We start from the raw sequence: 25,859 nt of genomic DNA on the forward strand, positions 1-25,859 counted from the left end.
CCGTAGGTTAACGGGTTTCCAACTGCCTGCACCCATAGTGAGCACGGGATCAAGGCTCACGCTATGGCTGCTGTCGGACTATGCAGTCAGCGGCCAGGGATTTAAAGCTGTCTATGAAGGTAAGCAATATCACACATGCCATTTTTTAAGTACAAATATATTTTACAAACCCACAAAATCTAACACTGCATATTATTTCAAGTGTCAGTGCCTTGACTGAGGTCATACATTTCTGAGAGCTTCTTCGACATAGACATTCTTCGCACATTCAACGTGTGTTTTTCAAAGCAGGCAATAGTAAATGATTAATTTATTAGTAATTATTATTCAGAAACGGTTAGCTACCCTTTTTGACATTGCTCCTCTTGAATACATTCACCCAGACTCCGCTGCCTTCAAATAACTGGCCTCCCCAATTAGACACTGCAGCAATCTATCAAATAACTTTTGTATCAGACATATTGGTTGAAGATTCAAATGATGTGAATTTTGCTTCAGTCTGCGTTTCCTGTCTTCTGAGTGAAAAACTAAAATCCATTTTACCACAACAATTATGCTTAACGTACAACCCAATTAGGACGTTTTTTTATTAAAGCCATTTTCACCATGAAGTTCTGATCACCTCATTTCCTCAGCTGCCTGTGAGACCTTTGTCTTGGTGACGTGGAACGCTTTATGGCCCGTGGAAGAATGATATTAATGATTTCAGTCCTTGGGGCTCGCCTGAGTGGGGAGTGGGAGCCCTGGGGAGGCAAACGAAATACAAGCAAACGGCTAATTAGGCTAATTACCTGACAGCGCTTTCTCAGTCTTTTTGAGATATTGTGAATGTTGGAGATGTGCCTCAGTGGAGAGACATTAAATGGCCCGGGAGCGTCAGGACCAAACACCATGACTAGATAAAAACAAGACAATGAGCAATGAGACTGTTTTGGGTGCTCCACAGGGAAGCCACAGGCCCATTATGTTTGCTGTTGCCACAAGTGGAAACAACACAGTCAGATGGTTGAAGTCCTTAGTAATTAACCAAAACCAAATGCCACTCAATGTCTGTATGTAGACCTGTAATGCAATAAATGACATCCGACATATTGTAACCATGTAGCATGCTCTTCCCTGGTAAACCGCAATACAAACCAATTAGTTGTTGTGTTTCATTTCCGTGGGCTCGCATAAAATCAATCCTCCTAGGGTTCACTTAAATTCAAATTTCTTTTTTTGGAGGGAACTATGAGTAAGTGCCCACCGACTGTTGCTTACTTTACCAGTTGCTGCGGGAAGGGTGTATTTATTTCATATTATCTGTATGCACAGGATTTGCACTTGAATATGAAATGTTTTTAAATCCACGGTATAAAGATGTTCAAAAATGCGGCGAGGGGTGACTAGTCTTGGGATTAAATGTATTCCAGTACAGCATATTTTGTATTGTAAATCAATCTGGCTGCTTGAGTAATATCAATCCTTTGGGCTGCCCTTAAAACCACGGCCCGCGCCTGTGAGCGAGAGTGCAATCCCAGTAATTACCTGTCACCTCGTTCACGTGGCGCTGCAGACACCCCCAGCTCTGACCTCTCTCACGTGCCCTGGCTGACATGCATGTGCCCCATGGGTTAGAATGAATCTTAATTGGAAAAGGTGAGAAACAGAAGGTGCATGCATTACTATTGAAGGAATGATGCATGAATTATTCCTGCAAATGGAGGTACCCAGGCACCAGGGGGAAAAAGCGGATTTTGCACCGTTTTTTATATAACTCTTATTTAGCCTTAAAATGTATCTCACTAGTGTCATTTACTGATTTAGACTTGTACTGTATATGTGTAGCTTATACTAAGGTTTAGTTTTTCATTTTTAAGCTTAACATGTTTACCAGATTTGGTTGTGGGTTAGACTTCGATCTAAAAAGAGATCAACTGAAGAAATATACTTTAGTTATCGCACTGTGGGCCTTGTGTTTCTAAATGCAGGTTGTATCATCTTTCGAACTGACAGAGGGCGCTCTGTGAAAGGTTCAGACTTGATGCAGTAAGTGGGCTGGTCAGACACCCAGGGCGAATGGCAACGCTATGTACAAGCCTTTTCCATCTACAGACTGTACAGACTTGGTGGTGGGGTGGGGGGCTGTTAGCACATGCTGGTGTTTTGATGATGTTTCTGCAGCGTGCACAGCCCCACAAGCTTCAAATACCAGCGCCAGAGCAGGCAGGCTGTTAGGATAAATGACGTTAAAGCTAAAGTTGAGAGTTAAAGCCTAAATGCTGAATGAAGTAGGTTACATAAGATGAGAAGACACTGCAAATCGCGCCTCAGCCGGCCTCTCTTTTCCTAAGGCCACTGGTCGCAAGAACTGACACAGCAGGCATGCACGAGCAAGATACTGGGCTCGCCCAGACCAACGGTGTTGTTGTGCCAGCCGGAAGATCTCGTCTTGTGAGTTCAACACTGTCCATGCCCTGAGAAAAAAACGCTATGCCATTGGGTCCCACTGTGGCGGTGGTTTAGAGTGCCCAATAGAAATAGAAATGGACTGCCCACTGCTACTAATTTTGTTGTACAGTTCCATCCATCCATCCATCTACTTCCACTTGTCCGTTGCCGGGTCGTGGGGCAGCTGTTGGAGCTGCCCAAATCACATTGCACCAGCCCCTATGGCTCCTCCTGCAGGTGGTGGGTCCACGGGAGGACGGCCTCACGATTAACCGGGCCTGTTGGTCTCTCATAAGGGTGTCTGAACCGCTCTTTGTCTGATCCGTCACCTAGGACCTGTTTGCCATGGGAAACCCTACCAGGGGCACGAAGCCCCCGACAACAGAGCCCCCAGGATCATGCGGGTGCTCAAACCCCTCCACCACATTAAGGTGGCGGTTCCAGGAGGGGTGTTGTACAGTTGTTGTGTAATATACAAATACAGTACATCCTTAACATTAATACCTATGGGACACCTCAAACGCTTCATCTCTTATTAATTCTGTATTTAGGATAAAACATTTACAGATTTGTTTTTTTCTTTTGTTTTGTGTGATTTCTTTGAGTTACTGTTAGAGTTTCGTCACACCACAAAGGATATCTTTGACTGTTCAGTCTCTGAAGTCCTAGGCTTCCTGCCACAAAGGCTGGAGATAATGATCCGTAGCCCTCGGCGAGACCTGTTTTCCTCACTTACTCATTCAAATTAGCACTGGGCCTGAAATCAACACAATGATAAGCCATGAGCGCACAGGAAAACACATTCTGGATGGACTCCAAAATGTTGCCCCCCCCCACCCCCCCAACATAGTTTATTGAGTAAAAGGGAAATGTTATTTGCCTAGAATATAATGTGTGCAAAAACAAACCTTGCGGAAGATTTATCGTTTTAATCTTGTTCAATTACTCTTGTGCTGCATTCTATACATCATCATGAGAGGTTTAATGTTTTCTCAACAACAAATTGGAAATAAACTCGCACGGTTCCTCCATGTGCTGTTTTGGCATGCACATGATTTGAGTGTAGAGTTGGAGTGGTGACATTTTGCGCTCAGTAGGAGCGCACTTTGTGATCTTGCCACTCCAGACTTAGTGCATTTAAGTGGGTGGAGACACACACATTTTCCTCCAACCAGATCGACTCCGCGTCCAGGAGAGTGATTGTGTAGGGTGAACATGTGCTTTTGTTTTGCTTCGCGTTCACGCCAAGCGCGGGCCGATCCGCGCCACAGCGGACGCTGTAGCTCTTTTTCTCTCGAGACGTGAACATCGTTTAGCTCACGATGGGGTAAATAAAGTTTTTAGTTTGACCTGTGAGAGCCTAAGGCTTAAGAAAGAACGCAAGACAGCGCAATGTAAACGAGGAAGTGAATGTCAGCCGTGTTTCCATCAGTGCAGTCACCTCCTCTTGTTACGCCCCCCCACTGGTGGCGGAGGCGAATGGCACATATAGCGCCGCCACTCGGAAAATAATTCGCCAAGACCCTGCGCCGCCCCGTGCGCCGCCACAAGGTCTGGCCCCGAGTGCGTCTCTGTTGAACTCAGTTCAAACACAGGCCCTTTTCCCCTTTCGCTCTTCCTGTTTGTGCTCTGAGTGAGTGACATGCTGATGTAGCCAATCAAGAGAACAATTCTCTTGATTGGCTACATCTGTGATATTTTCTATAATGAAGCAATTCCAAACAGATTCATCACTGCCGTTTCATAACATTGATTGCCCTTGTACAGCAGCCTGAGAGCCTCCTCATAACTAATTTTAGTGACCGGCACATCCATCAGATATAGATGTCTATAGTGGATGTGATGGTCATCAAAAAGTTGTCTTAGTTGTCTTGTTTTTACTTGACAACATTCAGTTAACCATCTGGATGACTTAGAATTTACACCATTTTAGAGCCCCATCATTTTAGGAGCGTTTATTTTATAAGCATTGCGCTCACCGTCCACCATTTTGCTGCCCAGAACCATCTCGTCTATATTAAATATCTGATTCCTCCAATAAGCATAAGTGCTGTGCAGTCCATCTCCCCAACACCCTGCGTAATGGCCGAGAACACTATGGAATCTCTTCTCTCCTGTCGCCATGGAAACCAGCAGACTCCTATTTTTTCTCCCTCCTTTCACGTCGTCTTTGCGAAGTCTTTGTTCATAATTACAATGTCGCTATAGAAAGGGATACTAAATATAGCAAAGTTAATTAAACTGCTAATAAAAAGATTTAATCATTAAAAAAAAGTCTGTTTATTCCATTCTTTTTGCTCAAAGTTAAATTAGGAGCAATTATACTGACCTTTGCTTATGTTTTTTTTTCGGCTACCAGACAAACCACACTGAAATGTATGAGTTCAGGTAAGAGTACCGTGAACACTGAAGTATATTGAGCCTTAACAATTAACAGGCTTACAGGCATTGGTTTAAAGACTTTAAGTCTCAAGTGCTGTGTCTTGTACAAATTTATGTTGTCAATATCTTGAAATGGAGGGCGGCTGGGCGGCTGGGCGGCTGCTCTGTAGGTAGTAGTGGACCATAGCGGACAGGGGAACGAGACTAGACACTGACACTGTCACTTTTGGAATTTTTTCAATTTGTCCTGGAATCACAGAGAAGAGTTTCCAAACGGTATTGATGTTAAATATTGTGGGTAAAATTGCCGTCTTTCAAATTAGCGATCGATTCGCTGCGTTTTACGCCATCAGATCACTTTACTCACGAAAGATACAAATAAAATTCATTTAGATGACTGTGTATGTGGATCTATCTGGCAACAATTAAAACATATTTTGTTTACTGTCCACCTCCTTATTGTCAAAAAATGATTCTATGTTGTCTTTATTTCTTATCCCTGTTTAAATATTCTGAATATTGGTGACATAAAGTCACAGTTTCAAACCCTGGACTTCCGTCAGTCGCCTTCAAGGATCAGAAATGTTTTTCCTCTAACAAGGACTGGTCACTTTTGACAGCATCTCTCTTCGTATTTCCATCTATCGTCGTGCGCAGTCCTGATAGACTTTAAGCTAATATTCTAACAGGCTCCACGGCGACTACAGAAACGCTTTAAATCATCAACTTTCCAGAGGGTAAAATGGTCCAAATCATAGCTTTCTTTGTTACTTTACTCTGGCTATCAATATTCTTCGGTAGCCCCCAAAAAATTCCCTTAACCATTATTTAACGCGCGACCCAAGATGAGCATTCGACTTATTCTTCCAGTTCTTCATGCATAGCATTTGTGGACAGAATATAATAGGCCTACATGCTCACTTACATCTTTCTTTCGCTTTTCCTATAAATGGAGAATTTTGTCTTACACAGTATTTATATTGCTGTATTTTTATGAGGAAAAACTGCTTCCTCTTCTTCCTTTAAATTTGCCCCATGATGTTATCTACTCAAGCTTTCCATGTTCTAAATAAACCTACAATTCTACATGTGTTGCCAACTTTCTCTTCTGCTTTCCTCATACTTGTGTTTTCAATGTGCTTCCCAACTGGGTCACCTCAAGAAAAAAAGAAAGAAAAAAAAGAAAAGAAATCTTCCGCAGCCAACTTTACTGGCACGACTCGGAGCGCGCCTCTTCAGAATTAAGTCACTGCAGGTGTCAGAAATAAAAAGACGCATGCATTATCCTCCGAATTCATTTAGCAGACCTCCATACATATGTTCGTGTATGCCAATGGTAATCAAATCTCTGGGGTATTATAAATCCATCTTGATTGGGGTGTAGGTATTAAACCAAAGTTAAAGAGAGAATGGATGAGCGGAGTGATTCTTTGCACAGTGTTTCATCTTTCAGGGACTATCTACTACAATGGCATCTCTATCCACCACCACCCTCCCACCACGCACACACTTTCTGGCTCCTATTAGCATGAGTGAAGAAGGTGGGGGCTGAGGAGTTGAGAGCGATGGAAGGCACCGGAGCGTGAGTAAGAGTAGGGCCTAATTGAAAAATGAGGCCGGTCCCTTTAAGTCGGGAGCTGATTAAAGGGACGTGAGATGGAATACAAAATTGGCTTTAAGGACTTTGAAGTTAGTGTGTTTAGACAACAGTTTGGAGCGTGGGGCCGAGAAAAAGCTCCTCCTTCTTGGCAGGTGGGGAATGCAGCTAGAATTAAGATAGTACTCTTCTACTTCAGTACATGGAGGAAGTCGTGAGATTATACGTTAAATATCAACCATAACACTTTGATTGTTGTTAGAGAGCCAGCGTCGTGAAAAGTTACGTGGTGGCCTCTCTTGTTTAAAAGTCTCTCAACGTCTTTTTTTTTCATCTTCTCTGAGCAGTAGACCTGTCACGATAACAAATTTGAAGTTCGATATATTGAGGCAGGAAAGTATTGCCATAAACGATATTACTGACTCTAACGATACCATCAACTCTCAGGCATAAAAATGACAGTAAACCTTTGTTCTTAAAGTGCATCATCATATCTTAAAACAAGCTGCAATAAACATGAAATATAATGTAACTCAATTTGCTTCAGTTAAAAATCAAAGTTTTACGAAGAAAGAATAGGGGGGAAATGCTAATAAATGTAAAGACGATAAATATCGTGCCCAAAAATGTATCATTTATCTGTTTTTTATTGAACTATAAGTCGATATAGTATTTATCGTGACAGCCCTACTGAGCAGGCAAGCCCATGTATGCTCACCTCACTCTTTTTAGGACCACACGCTTTGTGTCAATTTGCGTCATCCTTATGAAGGATGGTTTTACATGTTATTCACATGTCATCTGAGATACCTCTGCTTCTGAACTCCATACATCCAGTAATAGACCAGTCATCTATTCACACTGGACAGAACTGGGTCAGGGAAGATGAAGCAAGAGCTGTATTTTCGAAAGAGGCATGAAAGGAATCATTTTTGACATGGAGCAAAGAGCCTAGATTTCTCTCCTCATGTTGCCAGTCACGGTCATCAAATTTAAGATCGCATACAAATAATCTGCGTGCGCTTTGGCTCTGGCTTTGGCTGTCAGTTAATCTTTTGAGAATCACTTCCTACTATTTCTCCTAGTATGGAATAACAGTAGCTTGTTTATTTATTGTGTATTTATTCACTAACACACCATTATCAAATATTACAGAGACAAAACATTATTACGCGTTTGCTGGAATGGAATCAGGTCAATAGCCGGATGACTGGCTTAAAAGCCTCTGACAATTAATGAGATGCTGGTTGCTGTATGGCAGCGCTTTGACAGCCTAATGACGAAGCAGATCTACTTACAGCAAGATAAGATATGTTTTCTGATTGTTCCAACCGACACGCTTACAACATAAGGTGATTAATCTGCTTCACCCCAGTCCATGTGCCCTCTGCTTGTCCTGATTGAATTTTTACTTTTGTCGGACATTTGACAAGTGTCTGTGAGAGCTGGAAACGAGTTTGGGCAACAACTGAGAGACTTTACTCGTCTACCTCTGACTTTCACGGTTTGACAACGGAGTAATTTAGGTAGTGCAGCTGTAAGATTTCCTAAAATATGTTCTAATCCTGCACAATTAATAATATAGAACCTCCTCACTGAACATTGATTTCCCCATTACCATCAGAGGCAGCCTCCAGATAAGATTTTTGTTGTGAGACGGGCACAATTGTTTGAAATATGTAGTGTACTGAACCTGAACCGAATTACAGTTTCTACTGATTTTCCATTAGAAAGGGTCTGGGTGAAAGAGCTTAGCGTTATCTTATATTGGCCATAAATGCTGAAATTACATTCAGATCAATAGACATTGTACAGAAGAAGAGTGCAAGCAGAAAAAAAACATGAACACTATATCCCCTGCTAATCATACCATACATTTCTTTAAACGTAGGTGCAGTGTGAAAGATTTCAGGCAGTATAACAGTATATTCAATGGTGAATGATATTCTTCCATTTCTTATTGCAATGACGCAAAACTATTTTGACAGTTCAAATTGGCCTGCGGATCAGTGGGCAGGTCGTCTATGAGCGTAACTGCATTGCATAGTCGTTTTTGGTTGGATTTTGCTGCGTGTTTGTTTTCAGGGTGAATTGCAGAGAGAAAAGGCTCGGTCTGCGGTCAGAATGGTTCACTAGGTGCGCTGGACCACGGGTAATAAAAATAAGAGCGTCCTGTTTTATAGTCAGGAATGCGCCTCAGACATAAAAGTGGTTATGCATACATTGTACACAAGGTCACAAAGCATAATGTAATAAGAAAGCCGGGATACATTTTTTATCCAAAGGACTTTTTCATTTATTATCTCTGAACACTCAATGTGATATACACACAGCGCTGAAGTTGTTTTTGTATTTTAAAGAAAAAGCTGTTATGCAGTACAGTACCCTTGATGTATTTATTTAAAACAGATCAGGAACCATCTGACATACTGCTAATTAATTTTTCTTATATGTAATTTACCGGATTTTCCAGATTATAAATAACTCTTTTTTGGCTGGGGGTGCGATTTATACTCAGGGGCGATTTACATATCAAAATATGTAATCCCTCAATGTTTGTTATTTTCACACTGACAGCTGCTAGAGGGCGCTCTAGGCTTGTGTACCAGTATCTGCTACTCACTGAAGATTTTAAAAAATGGTAATTGAGCAGCAGTGAGAAAGTTAGAAGTGAGCGAGAAATTTATGAGGGACTGGTGAAAAGCGAAGGTTGCTCTTAGTGCAATGAAGAAAGCAAAAAAGCTAACTGTGAGTTAAAAGCTTGATGGCCACAGCTTGAGGAACGAGTTTGCAAATGGGTGCTTGAACAATGTGCTGCCGGGAGAGGTTTGTCAACAGTGCAGTTAGCCTCAGGTAGTTGCCAAGGCTGGTGCGACTTATACCCCGCAGCGACTTCTATATGTTTTTTTGTTCATTATGCATTTTTTGGCTGGTGCGACTTATACGCCTATAGTTCGGAAAATACGGTACTTGTATATGATAAAATGTATTCAATTATCAGGTTACATTTGACAAATGATGAAAGTAATATCCCTTCCATATCTTCAGGCTTCCCCAGAGTCTGCGGGTTGATGAGATCTGTATGTATGGGCCACCTGACTCTCTGTCTCATAAAAAAAGCAAAAACAAAACGAGGTGTGAGCAGTGTGACAACAGCAAAAACAGAATGCCATGATGTGTGTATGTGTGTGTGTGTGTGTTTTCTATAAGGACCGTGGAGTCAGTCAGCTGTGCTTCTCACATGTCTGTTTTTACTGAAAGGCTCAGTAAGCTCCCCGCTATTCCCCAAACTGACAGGCTGCCCGCTGACAAGGCCTACACTCTCTGCATCCCAACAAATAACAGGGCACAAACCCAGACAGCCAAGGAAGACATCAGCATAAGAAGACAGTCCAAAAGTAGAGATTGAAAAAGATAGAAATGTTGATGAAAGGACTTCAAATTCTGGAGTGTGCAGGGGATAAAAGCTCCATTTACTAAGGTACGAAATATAATGTTAATGGCTTCAAAGGTGTTCTGAACCAGCACTAATATGTTTTTTTTGCATGCTCCAACCTTTAATTGTATATACACGGATGTTCTGTTTTCCTATTAAAGCAGTTTTCTCCCGTTAGCTGTTTTTATTGTTGCCTTTAAAGCAAAGTGTGTCATGTTTTTGCACTAATTCGATCCAAACATACTTTAGGGGCACAGGATGCAGATATTCAAATCGATACTATTCAGTACACTATGGTAATATCCCCATCTAGTATATTAAATTAATGGTAAATGGTAAATGCAAAGACATATTTTGAGTTGGATTTGTAATTTGTAAATGACAAATAGAAATCCCACATTGCAAAGATTTTTTTTTTCATGGAGTTTCCCAGCACTATACATTAACGGCAAGGCACTTAAGTTTACCCTTTTGATAAAGAATTACAAAGGGGTTTACTGACTCTAACACAGGTTTTATTGCAGGGCCCTCCTGCAATAAAGCAAACAATGTTACCTCTTCAACCTCAAGAATACCACACACACAAACGCATGGCGCACCAAAGTCATTCCTATCCTCCTTCATGCATTTTTAAGCCCAGGAGCTCATCTGCTCAATAAGTAACAGGGACCAGTCCTGTTCTATTTGCTTATTTGGCATAGGCACTCGGTTATTAGGCTCCGGCTGCAGAAAATGTCAGCGCGAACACATTGGATTTGACTGGTCCGAAAGGTTGCCGGAGATGCTGTTCTTGGCGTGTTTATGTGAGGTATATCGGGCTGGCACACCGATTCTGCGACTTTATCAAACTGTGTAATTAAGTGCCTCGGTTGGCCTCTTGTAAATGTCATCTGCTCAGCCTTCTGGATTGGAAACTTTGATGTAATTAAGTCTCTCCTTGGATAGCCCTCATCAGCGGCCGCTACCTAAACAAAGGTGAGAGGCTACCTATTGAAAGTGTGCTCCACTCGATCACAGCTGGGACGACAGACACACCTCAGCACAGACGTACACATGCTGTTTAGGAGAGACTGTTTATTTTTATTTTTCACTCACTGTCTGCACCCAGACAGTATGGGCCACTTCAAGGGGTTTAGTTCTGTCTCTCAATGATTATGATGAAGTGCAAAGACTCACATTTTAATGACTTTTAGGAGAGGATACAGATCATTAGTTTTTTTCCAGCAGCTGAAATTAGTATATTTAAATTGCCAAGTATCTCGAACTGGTGCTGAGCCTGAGTCTCATAAAAAATGTTTGTTTTATCAAATAATAAATTAATGAAAAAAATACAGTTAATAAAGTTTTTCCATGTAGAATCACAGTGAAGACTATCATCTTATAGAAATAATCTATTACAATATTAACCCCACATTTAGCATAAACTACAGGTTGTTATTAACAGAGAGGATTTGAAATGACGCAGTATGTTGCCAAACTTTGGATACAGAAACACACAACTCATATTTGTGGACAATGTATCAAAGAGTGATTCTTTGAATCATCTAACCATTTACTCTTTGTTCAATGACTCACAGAAAAACCTATTTCTTTGTCAACATAAGATTTATATTGCACTTCTTTCATATTATTACCGCTGATGCATTTTCCATCACAAAGTGATAAGTGACTGTGGCACTGTCGATTTATTTTCTACTGTGTAATGGCAAAAAAGCTAAAAAATAACAAATCCGTTTATGGTTCATTACTGGTCTTACTTTTAAATTTTGTGACAATCCATTTTGGAAGAATTTTTGAAAAATGAACCTGTAAAAGAAGTAGTAATCACTAAACATTTGGTGGAGCTCTAGTTAGGAATGTAAAATTTGAAAAAGAAACTTTTTAACACAGCTTATGCCTGGTGTTAATTTTTAGCTTTTCCACCTACCCACTTCTGTGTTTCAAACCAATGTAAGCCTTTCTCCATTAGATTCACTTCATCACATTTCATCAGCATTATATAATTAATACTGTCCATTTTCTGTAATGAAACCTCCAGGCTAGGTTTATGATTTATGATTGAGCTGTGAATTTCAACCGGATATAACAATATAAAACATTTAGCCGAAAACTCGAGAAAAACAAAAAAGAAGGAAACAAAAAATCCTGCAACAAATTCAATGTCTGCTAGTTCACTAGTTTCTTATCCCCATTCTCTTCCTCTATGTCTGTTTGTTGTACACTCAATCCCTGTTTTATGTGGATTAGTGTCTGTTTTGTACAAGGATTAACGTCACATTGTTTTTGCTTGGGAAGAGACAGGGAACTTTGCGAACACTTTGTGCTTGTACATTGTGTTTGGAGCATAGAAGAGTGCAGCACAATATCCACGGAGGTTTAAGGGTTTTCTGGATTCTCAGTGCGTGTGTCTCTAATTGGCAGGACCACTTCAAAGCTACAACAGTTGATGCTCGAATTTTTCTCAGTATACAGCCACAGTACCTGCGGCTGTTGGGAGAATTAGTCCACTTGCACTTAGGTAATTGATAGCAGAGGATCAGAGCCTTTTAAGTGGTGGGGTAGATGAATGGGAGTGCTGAAGGTTGTCGTCTGTGCTTCAGTCACTCCCTCCATGAAACACAGGAGAGGAGAGACAGAAAGGGACGGTTCCTCTGCTTAAAGAGCCTATCATCATCGATTGCACAGCAGGGTTCAATGTGGCCATGGCATGACTTTAACACTCAGCAAGGGGAATACATTGGCTATAGGTGAGCTGCTATTGCAATCACGTTTGAGAGTTTCTGCTGCACAGTTTGCTTATGTATTATGGTAATTGATGGCGTCTGGCTCTATGTTTCAGAATCAAATGGCCGAAAATATTGTCATTATCCCACAAGTCATATATATACATATACAACTCTGAGTTTAAATCCAATAGACCACTTCTTATTTTATGCCTCTTGTGGCTGGAATTTCTCACCCCTGTATTCCCTTAGCCCTTCAACTGTGTGAATCCAAACGTTCCAAAGAGGCCATTCTCCCCCGAAAATAATACATTCTTATCCGAGTTCCAGCCAATTTTTATTAGTGTGTTTACGGTGGGGGAAAAAAACAAAAAAACATTACAAACAAGCTTTTTCTATTAAGCTTTTTCTATTAAGCCTCACTCCTTACTTATCGAATACTCATCTGCAATAACATATTCATCATTACCAGGCTGGGGGGCCTCATTTATCATGAAGATTGCTACACATGCACGTTCGCATCAATAATCAATACCCAGCCACTGCTCTTTATCTCATTGAGCTAATTAATATTAACCAAGTGTAAATGCTTTTTTTAACCAAGTCTGTATCCACCGGTAAAAAATTCTAGACGCATCGATCACACATTGGCACTTCCTTCTACTCATCTCTGCCAGACTTCATTGACAGGAGATATTTACATGCTAGCTACAACCAGGTCATAGGTCAATGCATTGTTTTGCTTTTGAGTTATGGTTCTGTACCGGATGTGGTAGCCTGTCAGAGCATAGATACAGACTCTGGAATGGCTCTGGAATCACCCATATATGGTCATGTTTGAAAACTGTTAAAGGAACAGGCCACCGTTTTTGCACACACCAAGACCAGACATATCAACCAGACATATCAACTCGTCTAAGCTCAGGTAAGAACATAGCTCAGTATGCAAAAATGGTGGCTTGTTCCTTTAAGGGGGAAAACAATTTGGAGAAAAGTCTAAACTAACCCTTTAATTATTCAAAAAGTACTTTAACAAATGCTGAATTATGAATAGAGTTTTCTACAAAATAAAGATACAAAGACATGGAGAGGAGCAAAGTGGTTCAGCAGCCCATAAATACATAAATAACGGAGAATGCTAACATGATGCTTCATGTTAGCATCGTGCTAATGCTAACGCTAGCTACGACTGCCGTTTTTTTGCTTCTACTGAACAATCTGCTGTGAATAAACATCCATATGGACCCGATTTATACTTGACTTTATTTGTATGTGATAAATACGTTTATATTTTCCCAGAAAATGGCTAAAAAGAGTGAACATTTGTGTTTCCTAAAAGATTGATTTCCCCTCGGCGAAGCCACGCTCCCTTCTATGACGAGATGCCGTCTGTATGCAAGGCGAGATAATGATGAGAGAGTGTGTGACACATCATGTATGCACATTTATAACTGACTGGCCTGTGTCCTGTTACACTGAGTATTAGCAATCTAAATCAACTGGCCCCAAAGACAGAATCCCTTTGATGTAGATTGATGAGGAAAGCTCTAATATCAAAGTTGTTATACCTGTTAATTGTCTTTAGTAAATGAATGTAAAGGATGGTTGCTTGTGAGGGCGATTACTTACTCAACCTTATTTTTAGCCTGTCTGTATTAGAAGTGTTGCGCTTTGGAATAAATCTGTGCTGCACACGCTGGATTAACGCTCACCAGCAATATCCTCCGCACAACTCCATCACCCGGGTCAGCTGCGTCTGCTCCGGTCCGCTCCGCTCATACAGAATCAATGTTTGTTGTGCACCAGCATCAGGAGCAAAAGGAGGAGGCGGAGGAGGCCATTTCAGTTTGATTTAGTGCACAGGGCTAGAGACAACAGGGAGTTGTCACTGAGGGATAAACCTTGGTGCCCACAGACTGCTTGGAAGTGGACGGATATCTTCTCCAGAGCAGGGGCTTTTAGCTGATTTGTGCTTTTCCTTGTTTTGATTTGTCGTCCCTTATTCTCCGGCCGCATCGCTCCGCTGTCACCGGAGCGAAAGGAAAGAAGGCACACCGGTTTGTTTTTATGTTCGTCTCTCACCCTATGATTTGGCAATGCAATATGCTCCATTTGTGGCCTTAATTGTCAGCTCGCAATTTAGTCTAATGAGGCGCATGCAGGCCTGAAGGTGTAGTGTCGAAATGGAGAAGCCAGACAGCATTTATGGAAGAATTGGTCTTTTGTGCCAGCTAATATTTAGCAAAACATGAATTTCGATCACAGGTCTTGACAGTTAGAGAGGAGCAAAGATCAAAAAATTCTAACGTTAATGTGTGAATAGGGCAGGTTTTGAACCATGCTCACTACATTTTCTAAAACTTTTAGCCACTTTACCAACCCTCTAATTATGTTCTCCATATGTGTTTTAGAGATTTTTTGGCACCTTTCTAAAGACAGGTTCCTTTTTTACTTACACAGTAACTTATCGTACTTTCTGGACTATAAGTCTCACTTTCATAGTTTGACAGTGCGTCTTGTACTCCAGAGCAACTAATATGTGATTCCCCCCCCCCCCCCTTTTTTAATAAAAATATATGATTGCCACATGCCTCTAGAGGGCACTGCAGGCTAATTGAGTAGCAGAAAGAAAGTTTGGAGTGAGTGAGAAGAAAACAAAACAAAGCTAATCACGGGCTAAAAGCTAGATGGCCACAGCTAGAGGAACAAGTTCGCAAATGAAAGCTTGAAAAACGTGCTGCCGGGAGAGGCTTGTCAACAGTGCGGTTACGCCTCCGTGCCCAGGTAGTTGCCAAGATTATATAGAAGTGAGACAGAGGATGAAGATTTCAATGGATTTAGTGATTTAGAGTGAGATGGAGAGTATGTTCTTTATGCTATAGTTATCTGAACTGTTTATGTGACGTTAACATACCAGACACCTATTTAGTTTGTTGTTTATGCTGCTTCATGTAACTAACCATCAATGTGTTACGTTAGCATACCGCACGCCTATTCAGTCTCATATTACTGGTAGTAATTTGGGGCACCAGAAACCTAACATTGTGCACTTCGACATGACAAAATTGGATGTATCTTCCTCCTCGTGCGCCGCAGATTGAAAGTTACTCAGTTATTGTTATGAATCTCATTGTTGTGAAGTCAGCCTCCACCATCTTTTCTCCATCGCGGTCATGTGATAATCGCTGCCGTCTGTGATTCTCTGAGTAGACGGGCTCTGCCTGTACGATGCCTCCACGACGTCACACCTCTGCCGCATCCTCACACATGCACGTGTATTGACTAAGCGAGCCATGATTGCATGACTTATGTATGAGCTTTAGTTGGATTACTTTAAAATGCCACAAGATGTAACCGCCTCGGGACTCTGCGCTGTTTTCACACCCACTCCCTGTTGCAAACTTATGGATTTGCAACTCCGACATTTTCTCCGCCGATTGGTGCGTTTAATAATTTATATGAACATAATCTTTTTTTTCCCCTCTTAGACTAAATGTTTCAGTGCTCTGCCGTGTGATTTTTTTTTTCCCGGATTGAAGGAAGGAAAAGTGTACAGAATGGCACCTCCTCTGGGAACACAAACCCTACAGTTGGCCTGGAATCAAAAGACATGTCTAGCTTGGGGAACACTGGATGGGATTTGAAAGAACACGAAATAGTAATCCCTTTCTTCTGCAAGTCTTCCTGATTCCTAAAGCACTAGAGGGTAGAGAAGACAAGACTCTTTTTGAATCTAAGATGATTATGTGTATGTTTTATATAGAATTAGAAAAAGAGGCTGTTTGGAATGGATTACTTCATAGAGATGATAGTGAGTGGGTAAAAAAAAATCTATAGCGCAGTTAGGGGATTAGTGGTGTACTGGAACCAACCGATATAATGGATTTCAGGACTGCATGACTCATCCTAGCATAACTACTACTCAGTAATTGGCCAAATGCGACTTGTCATTGCATTGTGCTAAATGTGATCTGTATGCTGATGGCAGAGATGGTCAAAGATAATGATTAACACTCCACCGCTGTGCAGATGTCTTTCAAGAATTGTCATACAAAATGCATGAATGTAGATGAAGCAAAATGGCCAAGCGCACGGATAATATAGTGCCAAGAGCTCTTTTTAAGGTGTTGTAATCGAGGAGATGAAAATAGTCTATTATAATCTAAATAGTTTTCATAATTTAACATTTTAATGGACTATTTTTTCATATTCTATCAAAACTCAAGCGCTGTACATCTACATTAAGCACGGTTTACTTTTGACATTCAGCAGAGATTGGAGTAACTGAAAGCAAGTATTCCAATAATGATGCAGTGATTTCCTTCGGCCTGGAGTCAAAGAAGAAACATGTTTATTCACTCCACTGCTCACCTGAGTGGAGAGTTCAGTCTCAGTGTTGGCCTCGGTAAGGGCTTCTGGCGACATCAGTTTGAAAGAATGGTTTAGTTTTTGGTTTATTATTTTAACTTCGCATAATGGGGAAAACTTTGAGTTAGGGAATGTGGCGGCCAGGGATGAACACCATTCATTTTGTCATAAATCTATTTCAGTGGTTTAAAATCACTTGGAAACTCACAGACTCGAACATCCATTTTTGATTGAAACAAGATTCAGATTTACAGGCAAAGAAGGCAAAAGAAGTCTGAAAACTGTGCGAAAATGGTTTTGTTGGTGTAAGGGGGAATGCGCCTCAATAATCCTCAATGATTAAACACCTCAATATTTGTGTGCTTGGCCACTGATCTGGTTTTGAGAGAAATCACCTTTGTATTCATGGCAATGTTGTACGTTTCTTTCCTGCTGCAACATATGATTACACTGAATTTGCATTTCTTGTGCCCAAATGACATTTACTTTATGAAAGACAGACATATCAAGCATGTTATTGTGTTTGTGTAATGGCACTTACCTTTACGCAGAGACAAACTATAAGCCAAGTAACCACTAAGGGTATAATAAATAAATAAGTGAAGGGCCGTGTTTGCTGTAATCAGAAGTCAGATCCAATGGCAGCACTGCATGATAGTATTTCATGTCGTAACCGTGTGAAAATGAGATTAAGCCCCCCCCCCCCCCCCCCCCAGGGAAAGACAAGGTTAAATAAATATATTGATTAATCTTGATGTGTATTTCCCACTAAGGTGTCATTCAAACAGGATATTTGCAATAGACATGCTAAACACATGCATTGACTGCAGTGACCCAACTACTGATGCCCAAACATGGCATTGCGCATTTTCTACCCCTGAACTTTTTATAATATAGTATCAACACAACACTGTCCTTACAATTGAGCTTTTGTTACAATGTTACATGTCACAAACATGTAGGTTGATGGAATTCCTAAAAATAAAAATCAATTTAATACACATATGTGCTGTTTTGTTCCCAAACAAACCTGCTGCACGTTTCTGCTTCAACATTTTTCCATTCACCAACTCGCCTGGCCCTTCACTGTTTCCAAGGCAACCTGTAAAGTGGCTGAGGATGAGTTGATACGGCGGAGCAAAATGCAGGGGACCACACAAATCCAATTGTCTGATGCCTTTTAGCACAGAATTGGCTTAAACTTAAGATGTTATGTATTATGTATCGGTATATCCATTGTAAGAAAGCACATACTTTAGCCTGGATTCCAACAGGATCTAGTTCATACTTTATCTGTTGAAGCACTTTGCCCACAGTGATAAAAAGAATGACATAAATGAATGTGTAAAAAGGGTTAGGGGTTAGGGTTTAGTGAAACAAGCCAGTCTTCAGACCTTGATCTCTCCCTGTTTCCCAATTTCTTCAGATCTCGAAATCTAAGCTGGTTAGTACCTTGGATGGGAGAATCCTGCCCTGTCTTGTGATTTGCCCTCTGCCCCTCCTCTCTCCTAGTCCTATTTTCCATGTGTTGGGTTCTATCATATTTTTTTGTGATTGAAATAAAGCTCAATCTTTGTGCTGGTCCGATCCTAAAGCATATTTGAATGCTGGAGGGACAGTCAAGGCTACACTCAGATGTGTTGACCGGCTGTCCCTCTATCCCATAGTCTCATCTGTCTCCTGACTCTCCTTGAATATTTCCAGCTGCAATCCCTCTTTGTTTAGCCTCATATATGCTGAATGGATACTGAACGGCACATTATTCCGTTTTGTAGACATTGTCGGCAGCCATCAATTCTGTATAAGCTCTCCTTCACACCTCAGCGCACTTTTTCATTGCCTCTGCTGTGTTTGTGTTTGTGGGTATAGGTGATGTTCATTGTTGCACTTCTGACATGTGTAGGCAGTGGGCAATGGGTGAGAGCACTGAGCAGATGTGTGAATAGCACAGTATTGTCATTCATCTTTCAAAGGACTTTACACCATGTGGCATAGTTTATTGTTCATATGGTTGTGAGATTAAAATATGTTGCTACTGTTTGCGTAGCCTGGCAAACAATTACTTGAACTTGAACTGTGAAGTTGCCTATACATTTCTAAAGTGTAGGAAAACAAGAAGTACATCTCAAAAACTCATTCTCTCACACATTTCAATAACATGTGTTATTAACCATATTCTAGATGTACAAGTAACAAGAACAGGTGACACCGTGGTCAAATGAAGTAATTTGCTGAAAATAGAAAAGAGATACAGATACGTTGTCTTCAGTTTATTTTGTTGTATGGAATGAGTGAAGAGTGTACATTGCTCCGTCTCCTTAAGCAGAAGCGATGGCTGTTGCCAGGTTTTGTCCAGGCCATGTGTAGAGAGCAGCACACATTGATTGAATTGCTGCTTGACAAAGCAGAAACTGCTTATTGAGCTAATGCACCTGTGTGTTAGGATCGATCTCACAATGTCACTAGCATATACACAAGGAAGGAATAGAATTAGGAAAAACATTGTTCGGGTATGAGTTGAACTCTGCTTAAAGTGAGTCTAGAACAGTGTCTGACTGAACAGTCACTGCTGCTCCGTAGTTGTTGTTTTTTTCCTTTTGCTTTGTGACCAAACAGCACAAATAAAACTTCCCAGTTTCAGTTTATGAACTTTATAACTTCCTGCATGTGCTACATGTTGGTCAGAGTTTGCTTGTAAAACAGCATGTAAAATTGTATAGATACAATAATTGGCATATTTTATCAGATATTAGGACAACTTGTTTCTTGCACTAGGCCTGTTGTTACAACACTATGAGAACATAGTTCCACACTAATTGCGTAAACTCCAGAAAAAAAGAAAGATTTGTTGTCAAGGACAACTTTCTTAAATACAGCATACTGGTCATTTGTTGAGGGCTCTGCTAAAACCAACAGAAATGGCAGACGGAAAAGGAGCTCTACAAACAGCAGAGAGCAGGGAACATCAGTCTTGTTGAGGTCAAAGTTCATGGGACAGCCCGACCGTGTCATCTCCTCCAATGTCCTCCGTCTCGGTCACCGGATATGACAATAGATGATGAAAATGGGAAAAAATTGCGGAATAAGTGGGTGATGCAACGGCTTAGTGATGTGATAGATGGTAGGCATATTTGCAGACAGGAGCTCATGTATAGGGATGGTACGGTGGCAAGTCAATGGCACTCTTTCAGTGTGTGTGTGTGTGTGTGTGTGTGTGTGTGTGTGTGTGTGTGTGTGTGTGTGTGTGTGTGTGTGTGGTGACGGCGTGGTGATGCATTGATGGACGAGGGGCGCAGTTTGCCGTTTCAGCAGTGGGAGTGCTTAAAGCATCCGGGCTCCAGGGACGAGCCGTGTCACATCCTGCCTTCCTCTTGACTTATGGACCTGCCATGAAAAACACCCAAGGGCTCCTGTACAGGGCCGGAACAAGAGGGGAGTGGGTGGGGGTAAGGGGGTCTATTAGAACTTAGTTGGACCGCCCTGAAACTGGTGTCAGGCATCTACTATAGCTCTGTTATTAGCGTGAGGACCAAGGCTTATTTCGGTGCTCCATTAGGTTCTTGGGTACAAAAAAGATGATGACATGCTTCAGTCAGTCTTGGTAGAAAAAAAGCTAATAGTACAGGTGCGGTCTTGCATAAAAGTGGCAAAGAATGTGGCCAGCAACACGTATTTGTCTTTGAGAGTTTATTAGCCCTGATTTTTCCATCAAAGTCATAAAATGTCCAAATGGCTGATTCTCAGTGGAGTTTAAAAAGGTATTTGTCAGTCCAATGCTCCAGGCAGATCCCCGTACGAGGAATTGCACCGGTTATGCTACCATTAGACTTAATTTACTGCCCAAACTAATATCCTGAAATGGAGAGCAGGATGAATATTCTTCCACACGCCCTGCACCAAATACATACCAGCACATACCTCCACATTTGCAATCTGACAGTGCTGTGCCCTCAATCACTTTTAATGCAGCGGAATCGCTCATCCTGCACATCTCTCCACCACGATCCTTCATGTCTTTCTTTTTTGCACTACATACTTCAGATATTTTGACTTACCCTTGTGGAAATTGCCTGTCTAAAATCCTTTTTATATTTATTTATTTTTCATTAATGAATTTGGTTGAGTGATGCATTTACAATTTCGGATGGATGATAGTTTATTTTAGCAGCTGTCTTAAGAGCAAAATACATTTTCAGAGGCTTGGGATTTGGTGAAAGCGGAAAGGCATTTATCTGTTGGAATGGTTTTGACATGGGCATTTGACCATGTGAGGGCATCTGCGAAATGACAGCTCCTATAGGCACACTGTGGTTTAGTGGCAACACACCATTATAGACATAAATAGTTAACCAACATTACATTACAGATAAAAATCCTCCTTGCACGGCGGGGTTGCACTAAATCAGTAGCAGAAATTAAAGCAGTACTAAGTAACCTCAATAAATCCTTTTTGTAGTCCCTCTGGGGGTGATACAAGTGTTGATGGCATGATTGGGGGTTCTTTCATCTCCCCCTGGTGTCTCTGGCCAGTAAACTACAATTGCAACTTCGCTGCCTACAGGTTGGAGGCACCAATACACACTAATGGAATAACGAAGAAGAAGCTAACAGGCTAATGGGCAAAGCTAACTGTGGGCTTTACTCTATACTCTTTACTCTTACAGACCATGTATGAGAACAAAACGCAACATTCTACGAAGCCTCCAGTGGCTCTTATGGCCTCTAGGGGCACGAGTTACTTAGTTCTGCTTTAAACCATCAAACTGAATCACTAGCCAGTGTCTATACTTCATGGAAGTTAGAGAGTTGTCACATTACCAAATGAGTGACAAAGCTACTTCATGAATTTGGTGATGAATGAATCATCATGAGTCATGAATTTGCCTTGCCTATCTTCTCTGTATAGTTTTAGTATTAGTGTTGCTGCTTCATATCATTTCCTATGCAAAACTGCTATTTGTCGCCTATACCCAATTGTGTTGCACTATCAGCAGTATATTCTATTCAATATTTTAGTGCTGGTGCATCTAGCCATTGAGTGGAAGCTGCCTATTTCAGCTTATAGGTTTTAAGAGGTATAAACTAAGGCTTAGGCAACAGATAGTCACAGTACTGACATAATATCACATCATTATATAAATCTGATGACACTTGAACCTGGCAACACGATTAGATCACTCATTAGATTTGGATCAAAATGTGCTTTTTATCGGAGCATATTGATTAAACATTAAATCTGCAGAGGTGAGACGGTTGACTTGTCTTCACAGTGTCCTGTTCGTGACCGAACCCATCCTTGCAGCTTATATGCTAAAGTGGCCCTTGTCCTTGTGTGGATGCTAATCTGGGTTTGATAGAAGGGGGCAGTAATAAGGCAGCCTTGGCTGTTCAAAATAAAGGTTGCAGCACAGTGGAGCTGAAAAGTGACAAGGTAGTCTGCCTTTAACGGGTTTAAAAAAAAGAGTCCCATCGTGCACCAGCAAAAGTGCCAGAGCAGATGAGTGAATATTGAAAAGACCGAGCAGGTGTTCAGATAGAAAGCACCTGCTGTGAAATCAGAGATGTGGGTGTTACTAGGCTTGCAGCTGGAGTCTTTGGTTGCACGCGTCTCCTTAACGTGCCCTTTGTGAATTGAAATTAAGACCCTTAACCTTTACTGTTTGGCATTAATTGAGTGCCTCACAAGCACTGTTTGTCACTGAGCCACATACTGCTGTCTTGTTTAAAACTATCAACCACAAGTCCATATATGATGTTTACAAACCCAGTGCAGTTTATTTTGTTACCGGCGATAAGTTCCATTGCTCAGGCCCAGTGCAGAGACTGTTGACCAAAAGAATTGATATGTCCTTACCAAACCTCGCTAAAAGCTTTGGGTCTAAATGGCATAAAACATAAAACCACTGAAGTGCTTTTGTGTCAGTGCAACAGGAATGTCTAAATCTGTCACCATACAAGAATGTTACTTAAGACAGATAATACTGAAACAGAGTAAAACACCATCGATGTTTTTAGTTTTGTTAATTGATTAGTTGCTTCAGTATTGACTGGTGAGTGGAGCTGCAGAGATTAAGACACCTGGCTGTGTGGATATGTGCATACAGCGAAGTGCAGCAGTGTTGTGTTAGGGTGGAGGAGGTCTTCTCTCCGCTTTGGAGTTTGGTCCAGATCCTGTGGAGACTCTGAGCTTCATCCAGAGTCCAGCTCATGTTCAGGCCAGATCCTCACTGTGTGGGATTTTGACACTTGGCCCAGGACTGCTGTGGAAAACTCAGCCACATGTGTGCCCATTTGTAGATGTTTTTTTTTTATTACTCTGTTTATAACCCTTAAATGACAAGCAGCAGCATGTGGAAATATCTGATACTGAATCATCTCACCCACAACTTTCATACCATTCAGCGAGAAGTTCTCTCACTTTTGGTAACAGCGTCATGTATTTTTCGGCTGAGAAGTCTGTGGTATTATTGATTCCTTTAGTGATAAAATTATTTATCAAGTTTCAAACATTTCTTTACTTGTGCAAGCCGCAATGTTTGTTTTTACTCAGTCTGAGTTTTTTCTGGTTGGTTAATCCGCTTGCGACCATCTGTTGATACATGAATGTTCTAAAAGAGATTGCTCAAACAAGTAAAGGGCAGAAATGTCTATTCCTATTTGCCATCTACATATTTATTAAAATTACTCTATTTTGAATTTAAAACATTATTTGTTCAGCTGGTCCACTGCAGTTTGGTGGGAGCCAAACTTTTGATGTGCTGAGATTGGCACTGGTCACTTGCATGACAGTTTGGGTCCAGCATTAAGCCATTAGAAATACCATTAGGGCCATGCAAAGTAGGTTCTTCCAATCCAATGCATAACTGAATCATCTGCGATTTAAACATCTAGTCCTTGTATTATTCTGAGAAAGTAGGGAATAGTAGGCAAATCTCCTGTACTAATCCCCATGTTTTTTTTGTTTTTTTCCCCCCGTTCCTGCAGCGCTGCCCAGTTACACTTGTGGTAATCCTGGTCAGCTGCTCAATGGTCACCAGCAGGGGTCCACATTCAACATTGGAGACAAAATCCGCTACAGCTGCAGCCCGGGCTACGTGTTGGAGGGCCACACCACTCTCTCCTGCCTGGCCACTTCGGCCGGGAATGCAGCCTGGGACTTCCCACTGCCCTACTGCAGAGGTACAGACACCAGCAATCTACCTTTAGTAATTGTATATCACAATATTTATCGAGCTATTTGTCTTTTGTATACTAATAACAAGGTTGCATATGGGTACGCTTTATGTGGTTATCCTGATACCTTATTTACACTGACAGGACCTCATGTGTTCGCTCCCCTGGCAGGTGCTTGTGCCAGTTGTCCTTCCCTCACAGTGAGTGAGCACCCTGCGGCAGCGACACCTACCCGTGTGTCTTCTCTAACTCAACATGACACATCTTCAAATACTGCTGATGTTGTACAATGCATATTCTTAAATTTTGTTCCCAAATGATGCTTAATTCAATTCTTCTTCTTTGTTTGGTTCTGTGCTTCTGTGTGGCCATGTGGACCATAGCTTGTGTCAATGTCTCCTCTGTGGAGAGCAGTAAGACGCAGTGCCATCTGTATCCATCCCGGGAGTCAGGAAGCTACATAGTAGCACACATGGCATGGCCCCATGCACCAACACTGTCCTCCCACTCAATCACATGTCTGGCCGGAGATGCTGAATGTTTTGTTGTCAGTTTAACAATTCACTTTTACAATAATACCATTGTTATCATAACAAGCCGCACAGATAGATTTAGTCTCTGGAAGGGACTTCAGGTACAAAGAATACATTTGGGAATTGCAGTAAATAGTCCTTACCTTTAGCTTGTTGGTCCCTCTTACCTCGATTCAAGACTTTTACTCAACCTTTGCATTGTTTCATTTAAACTTTCCATCCACCAGGTCGGTCCACTTCACCCTCCTTACAATCAATAATTATAGCACCATTTCAGCTGAAATTACATGCCAACAAATCATGAGCAAACTAGCAATTTCCTCAGTGCTAAATTGAGGTTTCCTGTAGACTTCTAAAAGTCACCAGGATGTACAAAAGTGTAGTGTTAATGTCACTCTAGTTTGGAGGGCAAAAATCAGTTTTGCAGGTGGCACTTCTAAACTTTATTTATGTTTGTCTGCTACCAATTGAATTGCATTTAAATAATATGGTTTATAGATAAGATATTTCTTTCAAATAATCCTCAGTTTTAACAAAATGTCCATTCTTTCCACCGCAGGACTACAAAAAACAATTGATTTACTGCTCCAAACCAGGTGCTGTTACTGCCACAGAATTGGCTGTAAACCTGACCATTAAACAGCCCCATGCCACTAATTGAGATTGAATAAAGGTGATATTTCTATTTTAATTAATAATAGCGCTCATTCTTTAAAACTGGACAAGTCAGGGTGTTCTAAAACTTGTGACCTATAATGTACATGTTCAGTCCCCCCCCCCAAAAATAAATAAAATCCTATTTAGTTTATTTTTCGCATGGAACTCTTTGGTCAAGGCAGACACCAAATAGAGCAGGCGTCTCGGGGAGAGGAGGTGCAGGGAAGAGAGTGGACGCGCCGACTTCTCTTCAAGTGTGAAGAAAGTGCTCTGTGTGGAATATCAATTTACTTCTTCCTCCTTTCTGCTGTGGGCCGTCTCCTCCCTGTCACTCCCAGTGCAACAATCACCTGTCACCTCTCTTGCCATCTCTCTCCCCGTTCTGTCCACGCACTGCCCCCGCCTCCCTCCGCTTCTGTCATCCTCCGTACACCCCCCCCGCACTAGCCCTTCTGTCGTGGTTTCCCTCGGATTCAAGTTCACACCTCACAGGTTCCCGCTCGTCCGTACGCTCGCCTGCCCTCCCTCTGGGGGGTTGCCGCGGTGACAGCTTGGATGGA

The 25,859-nt window shown here is 41.4% G+C and overlaps 1 protein-coding gene across 1 annotated transcript in view; it reads left to right on the forward strand.

The window, feature by feature from the left end:
• csmd2 (CUB and Sushi multiple domains 2) overlaps positions 1-25,859 on the forward strand; it is a 212,126-nt gene that overhangs the window by 46,657 nt on the left and 139,610 nt on the right. The window contains exons 3-4 of the mRNA XM_079571186.1: positions 7-119; positions 23,921-24,115. Of these exons, the coding sequence (XP_079427312.1) occupies positions 7-119; positions 23,921-24,115 (308 nt within the window). The remainder of the gene's footprint in view (positions 1-6; positions 120-23,920; positions 24,116-25,859) is intronic.

Source organism: Gobius niger (assembly GCF_951799975.1).
Source record: "Gobius niger genome assembly, chromosome: 14".
NCBI lineage: Eukaryota > Metazoa > Chordata > Actinopteri > Gobiiformes > Gobiidae > Gobius > Gobius niger.